Source organism: Morone saxatilis, unplaced genomic scaffold, assembly GCF_004916995.1.
Source record: "Morone saxatilis isolate NCDOM2014 unplaced genomic scaffold, NCSU_SB_2.0 Contig12, whole genome shotgun sequence".
Lineage (NCBI taxonomy): Eukaryota > Metazoa > Chordata > Actinopteri > Moronidae > Morone > Morone saxatilis.
In genome coordinates, this window is record NW_023339674.1 from 12,300,722 (window position 1) to 12,320,841 (window position 20,120).

The 20,120-nt window shown below is 39.7% G+C and overlaps 1 protein-coding gene across 1 annotated transcript in view; it reads right to left on the reverse strand.

Moving 5' to 3' along the window:
• Positions 1-11,299: 11,299 nt before the first annotated feature.
• xxylt1 (xyloside xylosyltransferase 1) overlaps positions 11,300-20,120 on the reverse strand; it is a 26,378-nt gene continuing 17,557 nt past the window's right edge. Inside the window, exon 5 of the mRNA XM_035653460.1 lies at positions 11,300-14,423. Within this exon, the coding sequence (XP_035509353.1) occupies positions 14,027-14,423 (397 nt within the window). The 3' untranslated portion in view covers positions 11,300-14,026. The remainder of the gene's footprint in view (positions 14,424-20,120) is intronic.

The following is a 20,120-nucleotide window of genomic DNA, read 5'->3' on the forward strand; positions in this document are numbered from 1 at the left end:
GACTATTTGACTTCTCTGTCATAAATACCAGTGAGTCACCACCACTGCTTTGGCAGAGACACAGGGTGTGGACGCTGGCCATCTGGGCCAAGGAATGAGGACAGAGTCGTGGACACACAGACTGCCTGCGGGGCATGCAGTCATTTAATGGTGGCTTATAATGATGCTACCAACAATAGACACTGGGCTTGTTGAGAAGTTACAGTTTGCTTGTTGCCATGGTAATGCTGGATGTCTGTACCAAGCATCTAGTCTAGGAATTGATAATTGATTCCTGGATAAATTGATATTCACTGTGTCTACACAAGAATTAAACTTAACATAGTCATGCAAGCAGCCCATGAGGCTGTAATGCGCAATACATACCAGAATATAAAGTGTCTGGATGGACAAAAAGATACTAAGTAAAAGGGAATCATTAAGTGTACAATGGCCACTTTCTGACATGACACAGCTCTAAAGTGGCTCAACTTCAGTCTAAACTACAAATACCAACAGACCAAATAATAATTTGGTATTTATTTAATTGGTTGATATGTCTCCTGTACGTGCATGTTTACTAAGTCTTGTCGTCACTGACATTTGTAGATCAACTAGAGGCCTGCTTGAAGCATAAGCAAAAAACAAACAATAAAAAGGTGATATAGTCTAGTCCGTAGTCACTTCTTTAAGGGTTTAATTGATATTAGAGCCTTTCATTGATTCATGGTGGTCTGTTTGTCTTATTGCTTGCTCTTCTCCACATAAAAGGTGAGAGGTCAAGTGTCAACTACAGAACAGCACTGCTTGAACTGATGGGAGTTCAGTGGCTTCAGTAGGGCAGCTGCTCACTATCATGAACCCAAAGCTTCTGGTTGACTGACAGTCTCCATCTGTTTATTATGCCGTCCTGCAGGCCGTGGCGAAGAATTTCTAGTTTTTTTAATGTGGAAGACAATCCAGTTTCTGAATATACTAAACACCAGATCTTTGATGAATCTCCTACAGATGGTCTCCAAATTGTGACCAACTGTGACCCGCCTGCACCCTGTTACATAACGTGTGTCACCCTTATAATAAGTGGCATGATCTGGATGGGAGTTAATCACCACTGGAGGCTCTCTGCTGCTATCCTGTTGCATGTTCTGTTAGCACACTGACCTACTTATGTGGTCTGCTGTTTGTGTCTTATATCTTGCCTGACGCAGAGTCAACAGAATGGACCGACATGTCAGGTCTCCATTATCGCAACCTTTCCCTTCGGTTTTCCTTTCTCACTCTGGGGTATTTTCCATTAACCAGCTTGTGTAAGAGAAAAAGCTACATGGGTATATGTGTGTATGTGCATGACTTTGTGCGTATGGATTATGTGTGCTGAACAGTGTATGCATGTATACAATAGCTCTATTATATATGTGTTATGAGCGAGAGAGATTGGTAGTCACAGTATTATTAAATCAGTGCAGGCACTCTAAAGTCCTTTTTGTAAGCTGCCGTCTTGTAGCATTACAGTGAATATACCTGCTGCTCTTCCTACGAACTCCCACAAATGCCATCTTATGATGTTGCTGGAAGCAATGTGTGTGGCCTCAGTAAGCATCAGACGTCATATCACCAACGAATGCCATTCAAAATGAGGCCAGCGTTTATTTCTTGTCAGGTAACTGGTACAAAAAGCATGGATTAGCGCAACCATTATCGAACAAAGTCACCTGACATACGTCATTTCAAAGCACACATTTTGGATTAACTTGAATTTTCTAGGTCTCACTCACACAACTAATTGTACTTCCTCTTTGGTCTTAAAGACATATTTACATTTTTAACATCTGGGTCATTAACATCTCACATCCTTTTACCTTGATGTTGTAAAGGTCATCTTCAAGACTTAATAACTTAACACAGTTTATGGCTATAAAATAGTAACAGTACTCCGTTTTTCCAGAATAGATGTCTCTTTCAGCAAACACAAAGTCCCTGTAGTGTCCTAAAGATACTGACTTTACAGGAGAGAAGGTGGCCCAGTTTGACTGCTGTAATCTTGTTTGATTCTTTGGTGATTGATTTTTTTACTTGATCAATCTCCAATAAGCCCAATGGGAGATTACATTTTTGCTCCATCACAACCTCCATGACCTCAGGCTTTACTGACAGTACTTAAGAGAATTGAGCAAAGGTAGAAGAAGTAGGTCACCCAATCAATTATCACCAGTGAGTGTGGGAAAGCATTTCTGTTTCATCTGGTGCACTGGGATGCACAATGGCTTATGAATCAAGGGATGCCACTATTTAATTTTGTGTTGAATGTTTTACTCTTCACGAAAATTCTATTTATTTCAAATAATCTGTTATCCTGTAAACTACATTTTAATCTGGCGATATGATATATAAAATGATACCAAGGTTACCATTTAATATGTGATATATAGCAATACTGTACGCCTGGCGATATATTGTGATTTTTTTTGGGTCCTAGTGCACACCACCATATGCATAAAGAAAGTTTTAAAAAGTAGATTTTCTTATGCAACCAGAACAGCGGGATCGATCTGCTTTTGTATTATGTCCTGTATAGCATTCAACTTAATGTGTCTCCGCAAACAGGACAGTGAAAAGGATTGTTGGTAGTCATATTCTCACATATTTCAGTAACAGTTAAACCTTTAAACCTTTTTCCAAAGATAAAGAACACTGTCTCTCTCTCTCTCTCTCTTCGCTCTTTCTTCTCTCTGCTCCGGGTAAACACAAAATCACATCTGCTGCTGGTTGCGCCTTGCACATTTACAATTTCAATTTACATAATATATGGCATTGTAAATAAATGACATGTAGATGTAGAGTTTTTACATGGACTTAATACGAAAAGAAAAGTGTATGTGGAAAGGGCTGGCAGCAGCCCGGGCAGCTGAACACACGCTCTTGGTGTGAACGTCGTGTGCGTGTCGACGCGAACGCCGTGGCACAGCAGAAAAATCAAGCATGCTTGAGGGCGCTATGTTACGAGCCTTAAGTAAACATTTGGCAACACTGTATACTATAGTGATTGCAGAAATGCATACAGTGTTTTAGAGAATGATATAATATCACTTATCAATATTTTCTTACACGCGCCTAAGGAGCTCTAATTTAACATTAGGGGAATGAACTTGCGCTCGGGGGGCGGTTCAGCGAAAAGAGGAGGCGTGTTCTGGCGAAACGTTCCCTGGTGCTTATTTTGCTGTTTTCAGAACAATTCCGGCAACAGACCAGGAAAGAAAGCCTGTACTAAAAGTCGTGGCGGGGCTTATGTCAGATGCCTAGGGCGCAATTACTTTGGCGGCATATGTAAGCGTGTGCGCAGCGTGGGCAATACAGCTTTTTGCTTCTCGCTCATTTTCTACAAGGGAGTTCCATTTTTGCAAACCATACATTAAATTGCAATCCAATCCAATCCAATCCACTTTAATTTATATAGCAGATTTCCAAACAAAAGCAAGTTTTTTCCAAAGGGGGCTTGCCAAAAAGAATATACAAAATAAATTAAGATACCAATAGAGCACAGCAATAAAAAAAGCTTTTTGAGGTACCAGCAGTAAAAAAATAAAGCAATAAAAATAAATAAAACTAGATAAATAGAAATAAAATTAGTAAAATAAATAAAATAATAAATAAATAAAAGGAGCTGCCCGCACAGGATACCAAAATATGCAATGTTACACATAAATCAACGCTCTACATGGTGTCAAAGGCAAAAGAAAGAGGTTGGGTTTTTAAGAAGAGTTTTAAATTGAGACAGAGAGGTGGCCTGTTAATGTGCAGTGGCAAATCCATTCCAAAGTTTTGGAGCTGCAAGAAGGAAAACGGCTCGATCCCCTCTGAGCTTAAGGACACCGCTTTAGGCACTGTCAGGAGGCAGCTGGGTCAGCTGAGCTGAGAGATCGGCCTGGGAGTGTAAGGGGGCAGCAGCTCAGGAGGAGGTAAAGTGGGGGCAAGGGCCATTCAAGGGCTTTAAAAAGTAAAATAAAATAATTTTAAAATGAATCCTAAGGAGGGAACGGGCAGCCAGTGGAGTGAAAGCTAAAAAGGTGAAATGTGGCTCATAACTTGCGGGTGTGCAGTTAAAAAGACGTGGCAGCAGGCATTTGTACCAGTTGAAGACGAGCAATTGGAGGACGCCGACTAACCCCCATGATAAAGTGCATTACAGGTAATCCAGCCGGAGTGGTCAGCAAAGGCGGGATTACTGTCTCAAAGTGGCTGTCTCTGAAGACTGGTTTGATCTTGGCAGCTGCCTTAAACGGGAAAAAGCTAGGGATTTCAGCTACAGCTTTAATCTGGCTGCAAGTTAAGGCTGAGTCTACTTTTAACCCAAGATTTTTTAAGCAATTGGTTTGCAGTATTGCGCTAAAGAACGCAGATCAACTAGGGGGGGGGGGGCGTCACAGAAGTGGCCACCAAAAGAGCCAATGACTTCTGTGCTTTTCTCGATAAAAATTCAGAAAATTTAAAGACATCCAAGCTTTAAGGTCATGTAAACACTTTAGCACTGGGTCAAACAGAAGTAGGAATAGACTTTTGAGGGGGACATAGATCTGGCTGTGCATCCGCATAAACAGTGAAAGGAAATGCCATGTTTCCTGAGGAATGAGGAGGGAGAGAAAGTGGGGAGTAGAATAGGAGAGAAAATAAAGAGAGGCCGAAGCACAGAGCCCTGGGTGGGACCCACATGAGGAGGAGGAGCAGTAGAGAGGACACAGAGTCATCAAGGCTGATACAGAAAGTCCGATGTGACAGGTAGGACATGAACGCATTCCAGTGACTGAGCAACTGATGCCCAGCCCACTGCTCAGACGAGCAATCAGGATTCATGGTCCACTGTAGTCAAAATGCTGGCAGTCAAATCTAAAAGTACAAGGACAACACAGTGTCCAGAGTCAGTAGCTAGAAAGAGATGTCATTAAAAACTCTTAAAAGCGCTGATTACTGTGCAGTGCAATGTTTTAAAACCGGATTGGGAAAAAATCTCAAGAACATTTTGTTCATAGTCATTATATTATTTCATGAGCTGGGAATAAACAATCTTCTCTAAGATTTTAGAGAGATGAAAGGCAATTTAGAGAATAGGCCTAAAAATTGACAGAACAGTAGGATCCAGGGCCCAGGTTTTTTTAAAAAGGACTGCAACAACTGGGCATGTTTAAGAATTTACAGGGACTATCCAGAGGACAGAAGCATTTAATAACAGGGGGGGGTGAGAACGATGGGGCCCAATAGTGGGGAAAAACGCTCCTATAAAAAAATCGGGGCGGGGAACAGTATCATCATAATTAGCAAGGAAAAATATTACCACACGAGGGAAATCATTGTGGTGTCCATGAAGATGTGAAAAAATAGGCATAAATCTAGCGTACACAGTTACCCAAAATATTCAGGCTAATTGTAGTAATGACGGATCAAACTAACCTGTTTGACCAATAGTCGCAAGACATGTATATAAGGACACCTGACAAAGTGGGTTAATTTGGGTGGGTTTCTCCCATCCCCATACAATGTCAGTTCTCGGTCTTTACACGTAAAGCAGGTAACATGATTGAACTTGGACCTAGTTCAGTCAAACTCAACACATCTTAAGAATAGTTTGCCACCTCAGATTTTAAATCAGATTCTCCAGTTGAATACAAGATTAGATGTTAACATGGACATTTCTCCCCCTGGACTTTGAAGTAGGGCGACACAGAGACCTAATTTCTGCTAGACAGAGCCTTATATTATGTGGGTCAGCCTCCCGGCCAGTGTTCACAGTTTGCATCCTCCCAGAAGGCATTGTGATTCCATATCTTGTGAATAGATGGCTGTATTATGTCCAGGTGTAGCTCTTGAGACAGTCTGTTCATATATTTCAATGTCTTCTCATTGTGAGATCCCGAGTTCCCCTGCAGTTTGTGACGCACCTTCAAAATCCATCTTATATATTCACCTGATCTCATGCCTGACCTCTCCTGACCAGGTGTGTCCTTCGCCTAAATAAAACCTGTACGTATGATTATGAATAAGCTGGTGCATCTCAAGAATTGTCCTACTTCCTGGTGCTGTACTTTAACTGTGCATGCACACAATCCCTTTGAGGCTTTTTGGTATGTATATCATACTGTGTTCAAAACCTTATTTACACATTTATCTGTAGTCTGTGGAAATCTCCATGTTACATAATTTACGTAATTTGACGCTGCAGTACAGGTTGATATTGTACATGTACAAACTGTGTAGTTACACCATATTGTTGCACCCCTGTAAGTACATGATTTATAAGAGATTATCATTGTGTGCTTAAAGAATACTGTTCTTCATTTCATCAGTTAGGCAGTCACCCAAGTCTCGACAAGAGAATTTACACCAGATTTATTGTGAATGGGATCACTTACAGAGATAAGTGTGGACCAGCATGTGTGTCATAGCACAACGTTACAGTGCAGACATCTATTTTAGAACTGTGATTTAGTGTTAAAAAGACCAGGTCTGGAAACTCTTGCTCAGGTCCCCCATTTTTCAACTATTGATCTCAAACAGACTCTTCTTTGGGGTTGAACATACGTATATTGTTTCAATGACCAGCACCATCTTTTGTTCCTATTAATAATCTAGTTCAGCTACAGATTTCAGGTTATTCTACAGTTGCCACTTGGATATACAAGCATCAAATTAGTGTAGATACATTTTAAAATCACACACAATTCAGACCTACTATTATATACACTTAAACTAATGAGGCGCAGAAATGATGTTGACAGTCAGTGGCCCAATTTCTAGCCATGCCATTTTGGCTGATATTTTATCTGTAGATGATTCACAAAATGACCCTCCGCTGTCACCATAATCTTCCCTCTTGTTTATAAGTTACAGCTGTTCTGACACTGAGAGGTGGAATACAGAGCAATCTCTGAAGACCACAGATGGTGGTGGTGTGTGTGAGTGCATGTTAATGTTGTTTTGTTATGCATATGCAAAACTTTGCGAGTGAAGATGAAAAACAGACATGGAAAGAGAGAGGACAAGAGATTATTTAATGACAGTTTCAACTGCACATTTGCACACTGTACATTGTCCTTTTTCTGTTCTGTTCTCAAAGGTTTTATTCCATTTAAAGTGATCCTGGACTGAAATGTGCATGATCACCAGTCTAACAAATTCAAAATTGTTCCACCTTTAAGGAGCCTTCCCTGAATCACTGTTGATTATGAGAAGCTCCTCTTTAGCAAGTTTTTACTTTCTGGATCCTTGAAGCTACATGATTCGTAGCTATGGGAAAGATTTTTATGCGTGAGTGGCAGCATTCATTGTTTCTGATTGCATACACTCACCTTGAGATTGGCCATTGTTGGCAGACTATTGAGGTGTCAGGAAATAATCAAAGTTCAGTAGCTTTTGTGGCCAAGCCTTAAATGAAACACTTTCTTGCATATTCACTGTGAGGTGAGGATGAGTCAACGGCATTGGTAAAAGACAATAGTGTTGTGGAGACTGTATGTCCTAAGAAAGGTTCGCTATGATTGTGCTGATATAAAGCAATGAATAGATGCTGGGAATCATCATTTTGCAAGGTTAAAGGAATCTTTACAGTCCCACCCTAAATTTTTTTTTTTTTATTAATAAAGAAATCATGTAGAGGAGGAGGTCCATCATATTATTTAAAAAGAATACATAGTATAATAACACTATACACAGTGCCAGAATTGTGTATAGTTACAAAAAACTAGAATAACTCTTGAAGACTGTTTTCTACAGACTGCTAAATTGTGCCCTGCCCCTGACATTGGAAGCTGGCATTGCTATAAATTCCTGGCGACCCCTGCATTCAGCCTCGGGGGCAACCATGACCAAATTCACCCCCATCTCAACCTTCAAACCTGCTGTTGTGAAACCTCTACTGAAGCACTACTAAGCAAGATACTTAAAAAAGATTTCACAAGATAAACCATAAACAACAATAAACAATATTCCAAAGACAATTCAATCCGGGTTCAGAGCTAATCATAGCACAGAAACTGTTCTCAAGTGAGCTGAGACTTAGTGTAGAGGCCAGTAAGGGTTCATGGCCGGAATCCAAGGAATTGGCTCATTCCAAGGTACTGAAAGCACAATCCCTATATTCAGGTGATTATACACTAATGAAAACATACCTGTGAATATTATAGTCCATTTCTGTCAGTACATACATCTAAATGTTACAGACTGGACCTTCCTTGGTTTGCATCTGGCAGGGGACCTTATTCTCTCCACTGTACTAATCTAATATAGGCATAAAAATAACCCCAAATGATTAAAAAGAAATAACTTCATAGCTAACTATTTGTTGAACCATGTTCTATTTCTAAATAATGTATTTAAGCTGGGTTAAGGTAAAGCTAGCCTTAACATGACTGTACTGAATACACCTAACTGATACTAATTTTGATCTATTAATCTAATCCTGGGAAACTCAAAATGTCACTGTACTTATTTTCAGTTCCAAAATAAATATAGACAGTAAGAGGGAGGGAAGTAGAGTGCAGAACAAACACTAACTCAAACAGAGAAGTGAGCACGTAAAGATGGATGAAGGTCTCTCATTTTTTCAGCCGTTTATTCGGCAGACTGCCCACTATCTGGGGGAGTGGGTGGAGTGGGAGAGAGAGAGAGAGAGGAGCACTCAGAAGGATACTGGCCTACATTTTGTCTAGTGGAGCACTGTGTCAGCTGCACACACACAGGTATAAATACATTTGTGAACCACAGGCACATATTATATATATATATATATATACAACGTATGTATACCGCTAAAGATGAATCTACTTACACACTGTCACACAGATCGTGTAGATCAGCTCCTGTCAGGTAAATGTGTTTCAGAAGAAGGCAATATATTTTGGATTTGACAGGGTCTAAATGTTTAAATTGGACTGACTGTCAGTAAAGTCTGCTGAATTTCAATTAGAGGACTCTTTCTGCCAAAGTAGTTTTCAACATAAGCCGGCAGTTTGAAATACTTAATGTTTTCAATGTAAATTATCTTTTTTCCCCGTTTATTTTCGAAAACCGTTGGTGTGAACACTGAGAAATTGAAATAAGCTGTCATTGCTTCATTATAGTAATACACACATATGTCAGGCTGTAACTCTGTCTGAAAGCACAAGAGGCAAGAGAACAAGAGGCTGTCAGAACGGATTTGGAGAGACTAAAATCTTGAGGTGACCTGCACTAAAATGTGTGTTATACGGTCATCAGTGTTTTTTAAAGGCCTTGATTAAACCCTGTAAACATCTGGTTTTTGTCTCCAAAAAATAGTCATCTTTACCGTAAACTTTTACATGGCCAGTAGATGGAAAAGATAGAAATGTAATACAAGTGCTTTGGTTCATTCACGGTCACTGTTTGGGGTGTGTATGTATTGTTCGGTTCATTTGAGATAGGCTATGAGGTCAAATAAAGTTATGGGGGGGGGCTTGCTCTAATAACTCAGTGAAACTTCTCAGTAAGATGAAGTGTGGAGTGCAGCTGTCAGACAGTCTTGGAAATGGCAAGTGGACAAGAGTAGCATACAGTGAAATATATGCAGCCCTATGCAGTCGTGGAGGATTTCAGCATATGATTAGTAATATGGCCATTTCTATATAAAAATAACAAAGCAGCATTTTTTTTCATTTGCACTGATCAGAAATCCTATTATTTTAAGGTTTGAAAATGAAGTTTGTGTGAAGTGTTTATGTTCCAGAAATGTGTTAAGTCAAACAACTTTTTTGCCAAATAAATTAAAAGCATGTTAAAACTGGCAATGCCCCCCAAATATTTCTTGCATTGCAAGACGAAGAAAGTTCAAGAAAGTTTATGTTGTCTGCTAGCAGCAAGTATAAAAGTAGAAAGTTCTATATTTTTTCCAACTTCTCATTGGTAGTGGAGTGCATATACCTTGTCCAAGAGTGTGTACATACAGTGGTTCACAGACAAAAACCAGGTCAAGTGTAGGCTATGTCCAAATGCTAATAACTTTGTGTGTCCGTCTGTGGGAGTATCGTGATGTTTCTTCTGGCTTTGAATGAAGAGCTAATTTAGCGAGTCATCTATGATTAGCAGTAACAGCAGCAATAGATTCTGCAGAGCGTTTGTCTTCTGGTCTGTAGGAAACAGAGCTGCATAGAAACACTCAAAGTCTCACTGAGCTTTAAATTGAACTGTTTGTGTTTCTTGGATAAGACATCAATGCTGCTGCTCGATCAAATATATAGCAGCCTGCTGTTTCTGCTGCTCGCCCTGAAGTTAAATGTGCTCAAAGTGTTTGTCGATGAATCCAGGCTGAGGGATTTTAGAAATCACAGCACACTAATAGGCTACATAGCCCCGGGTTATTATGCCCAACCTAATATCATTTCATCAATGCAGGAGCTGTAATACAAGGCCGGGCACTGGAACTTCAAAGCGTAAAAAGCCACTTTATTAATGGTGAAGTCTGGTTTTGAAATATGGGATGAACAGCTGAATGTCTAAATATTCATGCAATCACGAATATTTGAGAGAGTGGGCTCGTGAGCTCTTCACAAAAACCAGTTGTCCTCGGTGACAGCATCATTCAAAAGAAGGTAAACGTTACAAGGTCGTGAACCACAACAGTCCAGGACTTTTACAAAGAGCAAGAGACGAAGAGAATATCATAATATCTCAGCATTCAGCATTTTAGTTTCAGGTGCAAATTGGGTTTACTTAATGTCAGCACATTCAGGGGTCAAGGCTGATTGATGTTGTTTTTCTGTCTATGTAGTGTTCGCTGCCTGTGTTGGCAAATTTGAGTGACAGAAATGGGACATGTCACGCAGGCAGAGGTTTGTATAACGAGAAATGAGAGTGCAGTTCATTAACATAAATTTGTATGTATGTAAGTGACTAACAGCATCCCCTTTTTCATGAGGTCAGAGTGTTGTCAGCTCTCCCTTCCTCACGTGAGCAATTTAATACCTGAAACAAGAACAGAGGATAACTTATGTGTGCATTATTATATTTATAGTATTATTATTATTATTATATAAAACAATGACACCATAAAAAACAGTAAAGTTATCATATAATTTATTTAGGCAAGCTGAACACACAAAAGAAACAACATTTCTAAACAAAATGAGATGTTTACAGTATTTATGTCAAAGGAAGCTCATTTCTGAAAGGTTGAGTTTTAACATTCGTTCAAAAGAGAATTTAAAAAAATGTTTGGCTTCATGTAAAGCTGCGTTCACATTTGCTTTCGTCATGTCACTAAGAGAAACATGTCAACTTGAGTCTTTAACACTGACCACAGCAGCTTTCTAAACTTTCAAGTGGTTTCTAAGTGAGATATGAAACATTTATTAAACATTTAATGGCAAACATCTGTTAGCTCTTTAAATTATAATTGCACAATTTAATGACACAGAACAGCCATTGTTGGGCTACTACCATTATCACATTTATCAAGTTAAACCAGATCATTCTCACTATACACCATCTTTAATCTCCAGCTATTTTCAACACCCCATGTTATACACAGCGTGTTTGTGGTAAAGTAAGTATTTTTACTAATCATTTCAAAACAGGTTCTTGCAAAGAACTACAGGGATGTAATTTGATAGTATTATAAGGAAAATACAGAAAGTGTTAAATTGGTACACACAATTAATAATACTTATTAATTGTTAGCATAACCCAGAGTGTAGAAAAGTAGAAAGTACCGCATGCACAGCAGTGCTTCTCTTCTGGGTGCCAGCCAGTTCAGAGCAAACCAAAGTAAACCAGACACATTCCAGCGCACACCAGGACATTAGGATTGACACCATTTTATTACATTAAAAACAAAAAGGAGCGAACTAAGCGTTTGGCATGTTGCTTCAGCAGATGAAAATATGGAATATATTTTTGTTGTCTGATAAACCAAAGAGTCTTTTAGTCAGTGCACAGCTGAATATGCAAACATGGGAAATATATCTACAGGCAAGTATACAATTCAACATACATAAAGAATAAACTTTCCAAAGCTAAATGAACAATGAATGAATATTTACTTTGATTTAAATAGAGCAGCTCTTTCAATTATTTATTTATTATTTTCCATATTATTAACAAATCACATAGGTATTTCCAGAAAACTTAACAGAAAGATTTCATGGAAGGAATTATTGAGTTTATTATTCCTTATCTCACTTATCTCAGTGCCCGTGTCTGCATATTGTTTTTACTTCTGGGTTTGATTTTTCAACATGATTAACAAGCAATGTTCTGTTCAGCAGGTAATTATCTGGGACACTGAAGTATCCTTTAATGAAGAATTTTTAAAAGTCCCACTTGACACCGCAAGGTTACATAATTATGTACTGACAAAAAACAAAAAACAAAGAAGTTATCACTGTGATGAATTACCAATCTCAAGCAATTTATAGTCTCTGGAGTTTTCATAATCCATTGAAAGAAATGGGAATATATTGCAGCCTAAAGATTAGTAAATCAATCAAAAACTACAGATATAAATTTATATTTAAGGGGCCAAAGTGTACAAAACCATTGGTATGCTCTTTAAAAGATCAAATAATAATTAATTCAGTAAAATAAATCAAACCAATGTCCGGTCAACAAAATCCTTGATGATGAAGCATTTGTTTTAGTTAAGTTGTAAAGTGCAATCAGAGCTATAGAGAATAAAAAGTTGTGCTCTGAAAGAGGCTGGTAAAATATTGATCAGCTTCAGGGAGAGTTCAAGGGAAGTGTATCGATTTGGAATAATGTTAATTCTCAAGTGTCTTCAGTAGCCTTTCCATTGACTCCATTGATGGTCCAGGGCATTCAGCTGCCTCACTCTCACTGCGTGTGTGTGTGTTAAAGTGTGCATCACCTCAAACAGATTCCTGTCTGATGAATATTGAGTGCTGACATTTCTTTTAATCCGAGTCTCAGTTCGGTGAGCACAGCGAGAAAACTCAAAAGTGGGTCAGTGTCTGCAGTCACGTTCCCGGGTACTTCACTCCTTCTGAAACGTGTGTTTGGCCTCAGCTAAACTGCAGATGCAGGGCACGAACAACAGCCATCAGTGCCATCATTGTTAACCGCTATCTCTTCGACGCCTCTTCCACCCTCTGATGTGATTCCCCCTCCCCCTGTCTTCCTATCTGCAGAAAGATGTATTTGAAAGGAACTGTGGCAGTGTGTTGTGCCCTGCACCCACGTGGCTCCGGAAAGAGGGGGCCCAACAAAGAAACCCGGTTCGATCTTCTACAAGCCACAGAGGTGAACAGCACCAGATTGGCTCTCACCCGGTGAGGTGTTGTAGGAAGATAAGGTGACGCTAGGTGAACTTGATGTAAAGCTTGAGGTGCTGGACACAGACTGAGCAGAACGAGGGAAGTGGAAAAAGGTACGAGACTCCTTGTTTATAGATGCTACTTAACACGTTTGCTGACCCTAAGGTTATTGCAGTAACATTTGTTAACGACATGGTTTCCTTGCACCGCTTTGTGTAAGGGATAGTGGTCTTTTGGATTTTCCTCAAAACAAATTTAAAAAGACAAATTACTTGACACTGACCTTGAGGGTGTGCATTAGGATAAATTCATACTGACATTAGCCCCCTCAAGACGCAGAGGGCACCTGCAAAAAAGTTGAACTTTTCCTGCAACACAATGCATCATCCAGCAGGGATGGCCAATCGAATACAGGTTCCTGGTAGATCACTTAGTAACGTGCACAGGATATTTCTACTGTAAGGTATTCAAATTGATGGATCTGTCACTCACACTGAATTTCAGAGATCATATTTCTTCTTTTAATCATCTCAGTACCTGAAGAAACACGCCTATAATGACACAGATGAGCACCACATTTGTAGGAACTTTGTATAGCTGGTCCCTTCAGCAGCCCCTTGACCAGCAGGGGGCAGAGTCTCTGACTACATGGTCGGTATAGTGGTCAAGAAAGAAAGTCACAATCCTCCCTCCGACAAAGCAGGACAAATTCTCTTTAACTGCATTGTAGATGTCATAGACTCCTTTTTAGTTCCAGCATCGGTCCAGCAAATACATCAGTCATCGGGTATAGGGGAGTTACAGTTCCCATGGTAGATATAGATGGGTCCACCACATCGATAATACAACTGAAACACTTCTCCGTATCCGTGGTCCCTCCACCAGGTGCACAGCTGCCGGTTCCAGCCACAGGCTAGGGAATAAAACAGCTCCGGATGCTCCATGCCGATCATGGTGAAGAAGTCCTGGTCACCCAGGTGGCCCCTGAAGCGATACTGGTCTGCTAGTTTGGCCACATTGCTAGGCTCCAACAGTTGGTTGTAGAGAGCTGAGGCCCTCATAGCACCAAGGTCCAATAACATAACACCACTGTTGAAGCCTGGGAGGCCATCAGGAGCAGGTTCACCAACTCTGGTCTGAGGGTTCTCCTTACGATACTGCCAGAACGTGTGTCTGAGAAAAGAAGGAAAGAGGTTGTAGAGTTTTGTTGTGGTAAAACCCCTCGCCTCACCATGATTTATAATAGGGCTGCACATTTTATAGAAATATTATTGAACTACGCCCTGGCCTACACATTTTGTTCTCCAGATCTAAAAAAAACATGTTTGTTTGTTACAGACCCCAACAAATGTCACATCATCATGATTTTAATGTTTTTCAGTGAAAATGAAAATTGTGATGCAAAATTGATCATTCATACTAATCGGGAATCATATCGCAATCATATGTTAGCCCTAATTTATAGCAGTGAAATTTTGGACCAAAATCAATTAATTGATGTGGAATTGCCCCAATCACTCAATTCACAAGCAGAGGCAAAGTAAATCTGTGCAGAGCTCTCTAATGTAGTTCAACATTGACATATGCACTGTTTAACAATTGTAAACCATCTTTTCAGTACTATCCTCTGAGAGAACGGAGAGCCCAAAATGAAAGAAGCCAACTGTTTGTTACTGTCATATTTGATAATCTGTCAGAGCACTGCTCTGCAAAAGAGGCATGGTTTGCTCTCAGTGGTAAGACAGCAGCCAAGTTACAAATATATCTCCTGAATAATCTGTTTACTTATTGTGCAGTTAGCAACTGAGCTAGTTAGCTTGCTAACTCACCAGCCACAGTAGCTTGCCAACTAGGCCTTACCAAGCTTCCAATATCAACAATTCTGCAAATGACAACAATCAGACCCAAGTAGATTAGTAGCACATGGTACAAATATTTCATAGAGACCCATTCATGTGCTTCAAATATAGGATGAGCCAGCTTCCAATAAAACACTGTCACTTTTTGTGCTATTAAAAAAGAGTATCTTTCCGAATCTGAACTCATCCCTCCTCACAGTCTGGAACTTGTACACCACTGGTGAAATCTCTCACTCTTATGTATGTTTAGGCTGCTGTACACGTAGAAAAGTGAGGGTCAACTCTGTTTCAATCCACATTTGCTGAACAAACTGCACTGTGGCTAAAAACAGGAAGAGAGCTGGTCCAGGAGTGTCAGAGCATGTTGGAGTGCCAGAGGCTTGTGCCAACTCAGCACCCTTTTCTGCCAACACACCAACTATGAAGCAGCTAAATGACACAAAGCTTCATTCAACAAGCATTTGTAAGCACACAAGTAAGACCTTTTGTGGGGTTTATTATTATTGTCTTATTTCCAAAGTTTACATTGGCAACACAGTCTAGTGTAATAGATAGCACTTGCTGGCCCCCATGTTAGTTGTAGGTTGCATGAAAAATTTGATCTAGGTAAGCTGCAGCCCTGACATATAATTGCTCAAATTAGCAAAATACAGTTCATTACTCCAGTATTAGTATTTATTGTACGCTTTTAGATAGATAGATACTTTATTTATCCCGAGGGAAACTCAAGGAAATTCTTTTACGACATCTAAAATACTGAATTGCAGAGAGATGATGCAATGGTATTACAAGAATATATGGAAGGTGTCTGTGTAAAATACACAGTTTTTTAAACTGGACCAGATGTTCAAAGTCTTACTAAATATGTCTAAAAGAAATTCATGACGTATTAATTTAAGCCGGACCTTTCATCAAGAAGACTTTTGAATGGCAAGAATTTGAAAGAGGCACCATATTTGGTTTGTAGCTCTAACTGATTCAGTACAAATGATCACCTTTATCCTACGATGGAACATTTCTATTCTGATGGGAGTGGTCTCTTGCATGATAACAATGCCCCTATCAAAGGGGTCACTGAATGGTTTAATAAATATGAAGAGGATGTGAATCATATGCTAAGGCCTTGGCGGTCACCAGATCTCAACCCAACTGAACAGAGTTCCAGAGACTGCATGTATGAATGAACTGTATTCAGCTGGTTGCAACCTGCAACTGTCTGCTAGATGCTGCAAAATCTTACACACTGGTCCTTTAATTCAGTCCTGGCTGTACACTTGTCCTAAGTGTTGTGAGAATCCCAAAAAGGGCAAGAGCAAGTTCAATTTAGCCAAGCTGGGACAGTCCTTCAGCATCCAGAAAAAGACCATATTCGTGTTTATTTGCCTATTCAATCCTGTGATGTATGACAAAACTCCTATGGGACAAATAAGAAATGCAGGAAATAACACATGGTCCTGTCTACATCTGTCATTTTCTTACTACACTACTTTCATGCTGTGGTTTTATACTTCTATCAAGTCTATGGAGACCACTGGGTGTACTATTTTTATTTTTTTTGGGAGTGAAGTGAAGTTTGCTTCAAGAAAGTACAAAATGTCCTTTTTTCTCCGTATGCTGACTAACAGCCGGTGCAATGATGTTTCATTCCTACCGAACACGAGGATGAATGGGAAGGAATCCTTTCTTGTATGCATGTGTACACGCACACACTCTCCACAGAATTGAGATTATTCTTAGTATTGGCCAAGCCTGAGGATGTGGATTAAATATTAATAGAGTAATGCCTTAGGTTAAAACACATGGGGGTTGGAAGACAGAAAAAGCATGTTGCAGGGCAGGTAGTTTATAAAACATAAAGATCACATCAATAAATTTGTGGAATTTACAATCAGCCGCCTGCTCTCTTGGTAAATGTATGTGGGAAAACAGCGTGGAATAATTGTGCTTCATATGTAGCAGTTACCTCTCTCTCTTTCCGCACGGCTTGATCAAATCTAGTGGGAGCAGCAGATTCTGTGAATCATGCTTTGATATTATTACTGTACTGACCTATATTCAGCAGCTGTAGCGTGTCCACACAGTTGTATACAGTCTGTTGGTCTGCTAGCTGGGGACTTGTGGCCCCTGTGGAGCATTTATCATTTTTAAAAGACATACACTGGGTCTACGTGCCCTGAGACACATTCAGGGTGAGCACAGTCAGTCAGGGAACATTTACACAGACTTTTCCATTGTGCTGTTTTGACATAAGAATGTACTAAGTGAAACATACTGCAGTATCTCAAGTGTTATGATGGCCATAATATGCGACTGACTTCGTAGTTTAAAAGATGTGACACAATTTACTTTTTACATTACATATTTCTACTTATATAGATTTATTTTTACAAACAATCTAGCAACAACTGCAGCCCGACATATACAAATGTTTTCCATACCAGTGGATATTTAAAACAACAACTAAAGGACTCCCCCGAGATAGAGACAAGGAAAACATTATAACAGATATGCAGATCAAAGCCACAGTTGGCAAGAGGCTTATCATGTAACCCCCCCCCTTGACAAGTATACATCCAATATTGCATGCGATCATTAGGCATTAATTTCTGCAAACTTAAAACTACTGTACTCTTATGGAGGACCTAAAACACATTGGATAACTTCAATATATACAGTATACCAATCATTTAAAAAAATCTAGTCTTAAACTGCAAATCGGTCACCAGAACTCAATGAGACAGGTCACTTCGGCCTTTGAGAAGATTTGAAGAGTACAGAATGCAGCTCTGTTTTTCTGTTCCTTTGTACCAGTACAATCAAACCAGACTCAGTCAAACTAGACATACTATAACCTCTTAGCTCAGATCAGTTCTCCTGCAAGTGCCTCTTCTCCTGCCCCTGCCAACCTTTCAAGGGAAGCGTCTCTCTCACTCGCGAAAGAATGAAAAGCATTAGCAGGTGACGGGGACATTCTGTGCTGGTATCTCATCCAAATGTGTCCTCCATTTTGTTCAGGACAAGAAACAGGCTGCCCTCTAAAAGCTGCGTAAAACACTCTTGCTGTCAGAGGGGAGTCTGGGTCTGGGGTACACAAATGTACTGTCTGGTGCTTTCTATGACGGCGTAGTTTGGCAACACGAAGAGTATATATTGAACAAAAAATCTGGAAGTGATGGGAAAGAGGGACCTTTTAACAAGAAAGCATACAGTGCTGGTGCATATTTAAAATCCAAGTTTGCAGAATCATAAAAAGTATAAATCAATTCATTTATTGCATACCATATACAACAAGGTTTATTCGAGCCTTTAACATCTTCTGTGCATTGCGTTAGAGACACATGATGGTACAGTCTTTTCAAGAAAATGGTATCTACTACTTGCAAAACCAAGTTTTGATCAGAATGTAGTCTTAGTCACACTAAGTGTACTACACAGCTCTCAGCCATCTGACTGCAAAATTAAATATTTCACATACAACATTTGATTCCAGCAAAACCGGGGACTATGTGGGATGTATCACACAATGGAGACTCAACACACAAAGTGTAAAAAGAGTGACTTGCTTCTTGCTAATGTCTCTCATTGTGTGTGTTTGTGGCTTTGACTGTGACACTTATGTAAGTGGGTCTTGTCTCTTGGGTTTTAAAACATTACAAATGCAGCTGCAGGGAAAAGAAGCGGGCATTTTTTTTTCTGATAATGAACTTTTCAGCGGCAGGATGTGCTCTGAATGCGGCTGGTGGGAGGATGTGTTCTCCTGCATAATGCTCTGTCCATTAGCACCATAAAGAGAGTGGGAGCCGAGAGCCCTCTCCACTCAACACAGGAAAACACTCCAGTGGAGAGCACTGACACAATGCATCATGAATACCAAGTTTAAAATATTACAAGGTCCATTGACCATTGGCTAATGGCTAACAAGCCAGCTCACTGGGCTAACAGGCTAGTACCAGGTTTGTTCCTCAAATGTTCTTAAGAAAACATTTAAAGGTCAAGTGTGTATGATTTAGTGGCATCTAGCAGTGTAGTTGCAGATTGTAACGCCCCCATGCAAATGGTCCTATCTAGAGGCAGTTTCTGGTTTGCCCGTTCTACTTGTCACTTTCTACTCGATATGCAAAGTCACGGCGGCTACAGGTGAAATTTATAGTCAATAAATCAAGTCACCACAAAAATCCACTAAAAAATATGAGTCGTTCTTTGAACCGTTATAGCCAAGCTGTGGACCACTACTGACTGGATGGTGAACGATATCCTTGAGAGTCTCAGTATCGTCTCAGTATCGCCAATCCCCAACAGACAGACAACGAGTTGTGACAGCTTGTGTGACAACCAGTGGGGCTGTGCATGCTAAGAGGCACGTTCTCCTGCTATGTTGCAGTGTGTTTTAAATGAGTGCATCCGGGCCCACAGGAACAACATTTGCAGGGGTTTCCCAGGGTTAGTAACCCATTGAACCAGTTCAGTGGAAGGGTAGAGATACAGATCTGTTTGGAGATGCTGGTGCCAACTGGGGCCTGACAGGAAAACTACAACTCCACTTCTAAAACTTCTTTTGCAGAAACCTGACATCAGTAACGTTTACATTTAGGCTTTATTGTCTCGCATGTAAATATAAATACTACATTTTCACATACATACTGATTTTACTTTAACTTTAACTAACTAGACCATAACAATGATGTTATCCAACAAATCACTATTACGCTGTATTTATTACTTTTTATATTACCTAAATGTTGATTATCTGACACATTAAAATAATAGCTATAGGCTACTAAATTTGGCTTTATTAAACTTTATTTTTCACTAGCTTCTTGGTCCAAATACTGGAGGTCCTGATAAAAAACTATATATATATATATATATATATATAAAAACCGAAATTATTGATATGATGTTAAAACTGTAAAAACGCAAGTATTGTAACTAGAGAGAAGCGGTATCACTCCGTTAGAGTTAACAGAACTACAAAAACACTCATGTTGTACAGTGGTGTTACAGAGTGGTG